The following is a 9,630-nucleotide window of genomic DNA, read 5'->3' on the forward strand; positions in this document are numbered from 1 at the left end:
AAGACAGAAATGGTCAGCCTAGATGAAAAAAACCCAAGATCCAATGGTAAGTTGCCTTTTTAAAAGAAATCCTCTTTAATTTTTTTTGATGTTTATTTTTGAGAGAGAGAGAGACAGACAGACAGAGAGACAGAGCATGAGCTGGGGTGGGGCCAAGAGAGAGGGAGACACAGAATCCGAAGCAGGCTCCAGGCTCTGAGCTGTCGCACAGAGCCTGACGCGGGGCTCGAAGTCACAAACCATTGAGATCATGACCTGAGCCGAAGTCAGATGCCCAACCGACTGAGCCATCCGGGCACCCCAAAACAAATCCTCTTTAAAGTTGATTTATTTATTTTGAGAGGGGGGTGCAGAGAGAGGGAGAGAGAAAGAATTCCAAGCAGCCTCCACACTGTCAGCATGGAGCCCGATGTGGGGCTCAGACCCACGAATTGTGAGATCATGACCTGAGCTGAACCAAAAGCAGTACACTTAACCGACTGAGCCACCCAGGAGCCCCCAAAGAAATCCTCTTTAAATACAAAGGCACACAAAGGTGGAAAGTAATCGAATGGAAAAAGACATACCATGCAAACTCTAATCTTAAGAAAGCTGGAGTGGCTGTAATGAGGAGACAAAAGCAACTTCAAGACAAGGAATATTACTAGAGATAATGAGGGACATTTCATCCTGATAAAATTATCAATTAACTCATCAGGATGACCTAATCATGACAAAGGTACATGCAGCTAGTAGTACAGCTTCAAATTACCACAAAGAAGAAATTAACAGACTTAAAGGAAAAAATAAATAGTCACAGTGGAGATTTGGAGTGGAAACACTCTTCCCTTTTGATAGAAACCAAACAAAAACAGCAGTCAGGATACAGAGTATCTGGATGACACAATCAACCACAGGGACCTAACTGACATTTATATAACACAACAAACCAAACCTGAACATTCTTTTCAAATGTGCAAGGAATATTCGCTGAGGTGGGTCATATTCTGGGCCATAAAGTAAATATATGTATTTTGACAACAACGGAATAAATTAGAAGTCAGTAAGATATCTAGAAATACGCTAAATATTTTGAAATTTTTAAACACACCCACAGGTCAAATAACCCACAGGTCAAAGAATAAACCATAAGAAAAACTAGAAAATATTTTGAACTGACTGATAACGAAAACATCACATATCAAAATTTGTGGGATGCATATAAAGCAGTGCTTAGAGAGAAATGTTTAGCTTTATAAACTTAAGTTCAAAAGGATGGCTTAAAAATCAGCCATTCAAGTTTTCAGCCTTAGAAAACTACAAAAAGACAAGCAAACCAACTTTAGTAGAAAAAAGGAAATAATAAAGTCAAAAAATAATGAAAGAGGGGCGCCTGGGTGGCGCAGTTGGTTAAGCGTCCGACTTCAGCCAGGTCACGATCTCGCGGTCTGTGAGTTCGAGCCCCGCGTCGGGCTCTGGGCTGATGGCTCAGAGCCTGGAGCCTGTTTCCGATTCTGTGTCTCCCTCTCTCTCTGCCCCTCCCCCGTTCATGCTCTGTCTCTCTCTGTCCCAAAAATAAATAAACGTTGAAAAAAAAATTTTTTTTAAAATAATGAAAGAAAACTCCACAAACCATGGAGAAAAAACCAACAGAACCCAAATTTCTCCAAAAGTGAAATTTCTTCCAAAAATAAATGAGCTATAAAGCTATGAACAGACCTGGAGGAAACATAAATTTATACTATTAGGTAAAAGTAAATTTATACTATTTTATACTATTTATACTAATTTATACTATTAGGTAAATGCATACATGCTGTACGATTCCAACTATATGACAATTCTGGAAAAGGAACAACTATGGAAATGGTAAAAAGATCAGTGACTGCCAGAGGTTTAAGGGGAAGGTGGGATCACAGGTGGAGCACAGAGGATTTTTTGGGGCAGAGAAACTACCTTGTGTGATGCTACGTTACCGTGGTGGACACATGTCATCATATATCTGTCCAAACCCACAGAATGTACCATATCAGGGGTGGACCTTAATGTTAACTATGCACGTTGGGTGATAACGATGTGTCAGTGCAGATTTCCTCTACAAATACACCACTCTGGGGCGGGGGGGGTGGGGTGGGGGGATGTTACGAAGGGGGAGGCTGTGCATGTGTGAGAACAGAGACGACACGGGAGATCTCTGTATCTTCCTCTCAATTTTGCTGTGAACCTAAAACTGCCCTAAAAAAGATAAAGTCTTAGAGAAAAGATTGCCAACCCCCTATAAAAGATTGATAAGAGAAAAGAAAGAAAAAAAAAACCCCAAATTGCCAATATCAAAAGCAAAATGAGATATATCATAAATCTTATAGAAACCAAAATGATAAGGAACTATTATGAACTTTAGCCAATAAATTCACCAACTTAGATCAAATGAACACGTTTTTTAAAAAACACAACATACCAAAACTGACACAAGATGAAATAGAAACTGTGGATGGAATATCTAACAAAGAAATTGAATATGTTATTGAAATCCTCCTTACAGAGAACACTTCAGGCCCAGAGACTTTCACTGTTAAATGCTATAAAACACTGAAACAAAAATTAATACATCAATTCCATCAGAAAATACAGAAAGGGATACTTCACTCATTTTAGGAGGTCATCAAAACCCTGATACTGGCGAGGTGGGTGGGGGAATGTGATAAATGGGAGATGGACGTTAAGGAGGACACTTGTCGTGATGAGCACTCATCGTTATATGTAAGTGACAATCACTAAATTCTATTCCTGGAACCGATACTACACTATGTTAACTAACATGAATTTAAATAAAATTAAAAAAAAACCTGATACCAAAACTTGATAAAGACATTATAAGAGAAGTATTTAGATCAATATCTCTCATGAACACATACAGAAAAATCATACAAAATATTATAAATCAAATCCAGCAATATGAAACTAACAACCCATACTTACATTTTCAATTTTTTCCCCCTAATGAAGCCCCAGCTCCTTCCCTCCTCAAATGATTTTTGACAAAGGTGACAAAGCAATTCAACAGAGAAAGGAAAATTGTTTAAGCAAATTATATATCCATATGGGAAGAATAAAACAAGCGAACTTCGATCCCTGTCCAATACCTCACACAAAAGTGATTTTAAATTAGATCACAGACTTACACAAAGAAGTCAAAACTATACAACTTCTGAGAGAAAACATAAGGGCATAGGCAAAAATTTTTTAGACAGAATGCAGAAAGTAGTAAGTATGACTGAAAAACTCAATAAATTTGATTTGTGAAAAATTTAAAACTTCTGTTCATTAAAAGACTTCAACAACACAAATCAGTAAGCCACAGTCTGGGAGAAAATATTTGCAAAACAAGTATCTGACAAAGGGCTTTTATTTATGATATGTAAAAAGCTCCAATAATTCAATAATAAGAAGACAATCTAATGGGCAAAAGACTTTAACAGGCACTTGACAAAGATATCCAGATCCCCAACAAGTATACGAAACAATGCTCAACATTGTTAGTCACCAGGGAAATGCAGATTAGAACCACAATGAGATACCACTAAACACTCACTAGAATGGCTAAAATAAAATCTGACAACAACCAATGTTGTGACCACAGGGAGTAATCGTAACTCTCACACACGTGTGGAAATGTAAAATGATACAACCATGTTGGAAAAAAGCTTTGACAGTTTTCTAGAAAGTTAAACCCACCCTTTAGCCCAGAATGCATCTCCGAGGTGTTCATCCAGGAAATATGGAAACGTGTCTACACGAAACCCCGTATACACAGGCTCACAGCAATTTTATTCACAACAGCCCCAAAGTGAAATAACCCAAATGTCCATCATCGGGAGAATGGATGAGAAACTGTAGGCTGTGCTAGATTAAAGATGCAGATTGTAATCCCTAAAGCAACTACTTAAAAAAAAATACAAAAGATGCAGCTAAAAGCTAACAGGGGAACACTGCTGAGATATTACTGATCAATCTAAGAGGATGAACTCTGAAATATACAACCCCTGGGTGAATTTCAAAGTCATTACGCTGAGCGAAGGAAGCCGTACCCAAGAGTACATGATGTAGAACAGACAAAACTAATCTAAGGTTTTTTAAAAAACAAAAAAACTCAGGGATCCCTGGGGGGCTCAGATGGTTAAGCATCTGACTTCGGCTCAGGTCACGATCTCGCGGTTCGTGGGTTCGGGCCCCGCGTCAGGCTCTGTGCTGACAGCTCGGAGCCTGGAGCCTGCTTCCGATTCTGTGTCTCCCTCTCTCTCTGCCCCTCCCCAGTTCACGCTCTGTCTCTCAAAAATACATAAATATTAAAAAAACAACAAAATCAGATCAGTGTAGGGGGCAGGAACTGATGGGCAAGGGACAGGCAGGAACTTTCCGGGGAGGTGGATGGACACATTTTCCATGAAAACAGGGTATGCATTACACGGAACACTCATTTGTCAAGAGGTGACAGTCAAGATTCGTGCATTTACAGTATGTAAATTTTAACCCAGAAAACCCTGTAAAAATATAGTAACGGAGTGGAGGTTGGGGGTGGGCAGGAATAAGTGGCATGAGAGTGGCAGAATGATGATACCTGTACAGCCCAGTGATAGCTGCACTGGGCTCATTATACCGTCTGCTGATTTGTAGATGTTTGAGTTTTCCGTGATAAAAGGTTAAATAAAAACCCACCCGGCAATTAGCCGTCAGTCCAAATGGGTATGTGCAGGCACATGCTGTCACCGCCTCTCTCTGCATGTGCTGGCTTGCCATGCGAGCAGCCCTTGGCGATGAGGGCAGGGGATCGGGGAGTCCTTCTAGAAGGTGTGAGGCTGGATGTGAGTGACCCCTCCACCCGGCAGAACAGGGACCAGCAGGGGAAGGGGGAGGGCTGGCCCCAGGGACAAGGGCACCAACCACATAGGATGTGAGGTCGGGGAATCCCTAAGTTCTGCTTTTCGCCTTCTCTGCTCAGCTGGTCAGGCTCCTGAGTGATGGCAGTCACCCTGGACCCCTGGACACGCTCTGGTAGGGAAGAGTGTGGGTCTGTGCTTCTGCTCTGAACTTGAACTTGCAACGGGAACTGGGAATCAGTCTGTCTGACTCCCCGCTTGCTCCCTCAGCTTCGTTTGCCTGCTCCCCTAAACAGGAGAACCCTGACCAAGGCGGGGGCCTGAGCATTCTTCCTCTGACTCCCTTCATCTGTGGCCACTTTCGACTGGGCTCTGGGGGCCTCAAGATGGTCAGTCAAGAGGAGAGAGGCCTCGAATGCGAGCCATTGCCCAGCCTGTGAGGTTGGCTCAGAATCGCGCCCAGTGTGTTGTTTGTAAGCCAAGCAGGTTTCGTTGGCCACCTGGTCCCTGATGAAGACACACTTGGGGAAGGAAGTGGGCAAGAACAGCCTCCTTGGTGCGACTGCCCCCCTCTGCGGCTCAGGCCTGAGAAGGCTCATCCGACCTGGGGGCCCTGCCGGCGACACTCGGCAGGGGGAGCCTCTGCCCGGGTTTCCCGAGTGTAAGTGAGGGGCAGCGGGGGGACCGGCGGGCAGCAGCCTGGATCACGCCCTCCCGATGAATGGATCTGCCCTGGGCACAAAGGGAAGAGGCTTCTGTTTACAGGAAAATACTCCGGTTACCTAGTAACCAGTAATGACAGGAAAGGAAACGCAGAAAAAGCTGAGGGCAGTTCTGGGCCCTGCTCCTGGCCGGGCGGGCGCTGACTCACCACAACCTGAAGCAATCTCCTTTCTATTCCTGTTCCTCCGTGTGCGGAGCGGAGGGGTCGCCTGCCTTACATAGGTCGGATCGGTATTTAGAAAACATCTTGTCATCTCTGCAGGAACGGGGTGGGGGGGGGGAGCAAGAATGGCGCTTTTAGCCACCTTCGTTCTGATTGGCCAGTTAACTTCCGCTCTGGGGAGACACAGGGCCTTTCCCTCTTCCTGTGGGGAGAGACCCGTGGCCTCCTCAAAGCTCTCAGTTCATGCTCTCCTGGTCCCTGGTACTGGTGGCACCAGGGTCCCCTTGCCCCCGAGAAAGCAATTCCTATTTTCCCGTGAACAAGAAGCAACAAGTCCAGAACGCCCTCAGAGAGTACCGTTGTTTCCAGCCCGGCTTCTGCCCTGATGCCCGTTTGACATTCCGAGTGTCATCTCGGTGGCCAGAAAAACCATGTCCATTTGCTTCTCTTGGACCTCCTTCAGTGTGGGCGCGAGGTCTAAGGAGCCAGCGACGCCCACTTTAGATTCTGTCCCAACTATCCTTGCTGGCGTCGGGATAGCCCTGCTCAGCTCCAGGCACCCGGAAAAGGCTCGTGCACTTGGAGATCTAAATGTCCATCTCCTTGCTGGAAAGTGTACTCGTTAACACATCCTTTCTCGCTCTCGGATCCCCGCCGAGGCACCCACCCAGTGGGCACTAAAGCAGGGCTCCCAGCCTGGGCACTGCAGACATCAGCCCGTTTCCCCGTGGGGGGTTGTCCCGGGCTCTGTGGGGGGCTGATCAGCATCCCCGGCCCCTCCCACCACACACCGGGAACACCCTCCCTCGGCCCTGAGCCTCCAGACACTGGCGACCGTCCCCTGGGGGCAGGATGGCGGCCGAAGGAGAGCCACCGCTCTAAGTGAAGTGCAGTGTCCGAGAAAGGAGTTGGACAGACGGCCCTTGGGTAGAAGGCACATGTAGACAGGTGACCAACAGGAAGGACAACAGAGGAGGACGCTGCAGTGACCGGACACAAAGTAACCGCAATTCTGCCCAACGGGAGGCAGAACTGGAGGCAGAAACGTGGGCCCTGCGGAGGCTTCCCCCGTTTCTGGGGGGTATCCAGTCTCAACTGCCAGCAAGGGCGCCCCATTATTCCTTCTTTGCCTAAACCCTTCGGACGCCCCGTCGTTCCTCAATTTTTCATTTTTTTCTTCTGCAGCAGCCGACTCTGAAGGGTCGGAGCTGGCTCCGAGTTTCTCTGGAATGAAGTCTCGACAGAATTCAAATTCCTTTTTCTGTTGGTAAGAACTGGGCTTCTGTTCCTGTTTTCTTCACAGCAGCCAAACGTTCCCTCGCCGTCCAGCAGAGGAGTGGGCCCGAGCCCTGCAAGTTGGCCGTCTGAAGGGCTCCAGGCAGGACGCAACGGGTGGGACAGGCTACTCTCATCACAAAGGACAGCGGCCTTCCCTCCCGCCCCCCATCGCAACGGGGCAACACCCGCTTACGTTCCTCCCTGAAGGACACGATTTGGCAATTAGTTTAAAATTTTTGGGGCGCCTGGGTGGCTCAGTTGGTTGTGTCCGACTTCGGCTCAGGCCATGATCTCGCAGTTCACAAGTTCGAGCCCCACCTCGGGCTTGCTGCTGTTGGCACGGAACCCGTTTCGGATCCTCTGTCTCCCTCTCTCTCTGTCCCTCCCCCACTCACTCTCTCTCTCAAAAAAAACAAATTGTCCAAACTAAGGTATGGTTACGTCAACTCACACGCAGTCTGATTTTGGTTGCCGTTTACAACGTCATGGGTTTAGGGGGCGCGTGAATTAAAAACCACCCAGCCCTCACGGGCATCTTCACCCAGGAAATACGCTTCTGGGAGGCAGCCCAATTCCGCCGCTCGTTCGTAATCCCTTGAACGCCACCAGACTTGGTTTCCAACCACTTCTTTTCCTCAGACTTGCCGCCTCCTCTCTGCCTCCTAAGCCACTGGACTAGTTCAGGTCAGCAGGCATGTCCCCAGGCCTCGGGGCCACGTCGAACGATGTCTCCGGCGCGGACGGGACCGCCCGCCTCCCAGGGACCTGGTGCAATCCCGGCCTCCTCCTCCTTGCACGCTGGAAGTTCTGGGTCTGCCTCCAGGGCAACACTGCCGGTCCGGAATCAAGGGCTACTAGGAGTCTGACCACTGAGGGGTGGGGCGGCGTCTGTCACGTTCCGATGCCAAGGGTCTGTGGTCCTCGAGAAGGTTGAGCATCGAGCGTCACGTGGTTCCAGGCGCGGTTCACACTCACGAGGCGGCCCAGCCTGCCCTGGATGTTCCAGACCTTCTGACATGAAGACTGTCTGCTCAGAGCTGGTCCGAGAGCCCTGCTCCGTGAGCGCGTCCCGGGAACAGACACCTGGCTCGCTTCCCGCTTCCCAGCCCGCCACAGGGTCTCAGCTCTGTCACGGAAAAGACCCAGCAGCCGTCATCGCAGACGTAAGGCAGGCACAACTTCTGAGCAAACACTGAGGTGGCTGACCCGCCGTGTGGACTCCCACGGATGAGTTCGGATCTTAGTTCCGTCATTCGCTGTGGCCTCAGTTTCTTTATCTGAGAAAGGGGTCGGGCGGATGAGGTGCAATGATGCATGAGGCGTGCCCGTCCCGAGCCTGGCCCCCAGCCGGTGCCTGATAAATAGAATACAACCTAGTGGAAAGGGAGAAGGGTGAGAACCCCAAAGACACCTGCATCGGCAGCGGCCAGCAATGCGGTTCGGCCTAACTGTACCCCAGACTCTGGGCCAAGTGTGATCCTACTTAACTCTTCGGGAAGCTACTCCATTATCATCCTCGTTTTAGAAACAACGAGGGACAAACGGAGGCTCAGAGAGGTCAAGCGAGAGCTCGAGGCCACACAGCCTGAAGAGGCAGAGCCGGGTTCGAACCGGGTCTTCCTCCTTTCGGCAAAGGAGGCGCACTTGGTCTGTAAAGGCCCCCGAGGCTCCCACTGTCTGTGCTGCAGAGGCCGTCTCCTTCCCGTGTAAATCGTTCCTCCGCCCCGCGGCAGAGAGCACTCGGGATGATATCATGAGCTCAGTTTCCTGCTCTACAGGTGTCTACGTAATTGAGCTTATGTCACTGGCTGGAGTTGTGGATCAGCTGAAATGATTCATGCGGACGAACGACACGGGTCCAAGCTGGACATGTACGTTTGGCCCTTTCTGTCTGGCTCCAGTCAAGAAGCTGCTCTTCCTGCCACTCAGTCCCTGGGAGGGACTTGTCAATAATGACTCCGATGCCACCGTCCCCTCCGTCTTTTCCCACAAAGCAACCAGAAAGCAGAGTGGTATCGTAGTGGGGAGCACGCCGGGGGCCCCTGCCCAGCTGGGCACATCCCATGCCCCGTGGCCCCGCTGCCACCTTGTTTTCCGCGCCCCCCTCGGCCCTCTCCCAGCCTCACGGGTTCATCTGGACGCTACGGCCTATCCACTTGGGCTTCATCTTCTGCAGCCCTCCCCGTCCCGCCCTCTGCTTTGTGCCCACTTTGGCTGGCGCTCTCTGGAGAAAGCGAGGCCTCCTCTATGGTCTGAATGGGACGGTTACCCGACCCCTCGGCACCCCCAGTTCAATCCCAACGGCATTCAGTGTGCCAGGTTCCGAGCCCGTGGGCCCGGGTGCGGGCCACTGTGCTGCCTCCACCAAATATACGGCTCTGCGGGTGGCCAGTGTGGCTGCAGAGGTCCCGACTGGCAGGGACGAGGTGGGTGGGGGCCATTCTGGTGTGAGGGTCCACTGGAGGCTGGGACTGGCGTCCCCGTGAGCAGCGCAGCGATTGTGAGGACAGAGGCGACGACACCTGCCAGGATGGGACTGATGTGGCCCCGGAAAGCAGGGCTGAGGCTAGAGAGCGCCGCGGCCCGCAAAGTCCACCCACCCGTGACCGC

At 49.6% G+C, this 9,630-nt stretch overlaps 1 protein-coding gene across 7 annotated transcripts in view; it reads right to left on the reverse strand.

Moving 5' to 3' along the window:
- The window catches only part of RFX2 (regulatory factor X2), a 91,064-nt gene that overhangs the window by 45,320 nt on the left and 36,114 nt on the right, over positions 1–9,630 (reverse strand). For 4 of the 7 annotated variants that reach the window (XM_047095411.1, XM_047095409.1, XM_047095406.1 and 1 more), the window contains exon 1: positions 5,728–7,052. The exons of the other annotated variants lie outside the window; for them this stretch is intronic. In XM_047095411.1, coding sequence (XP_046951367.1) covers positions 5,728–5,833 — 106 coding nt within the window. In that variant the 5' untranslated portion in view covers positions 5,834–7,052. Of the gene's footprint in view, positions 1–5,727; positions 7,053–9,630 lie in introns of those variants that run through there. 7 annotated transcript variants of the gene reach the window in all.

The sequence above is a fragment of the Lynx rufus genome, unplaced genomic scaffold, assembly GCF_022079265.1.
Source record: "Lynx rufus isolate CCGP_SWC_20201006 ecotype Redwood Valley unplaced genomic scaffold, mLynRuf1.p SCAF_4, whole genome shotgun sequence".
NCBI lineage: Eukaryota > Metazoa > Chordata > Mammalia > Carnivora > Felidae > Lynx > Lynx rufus.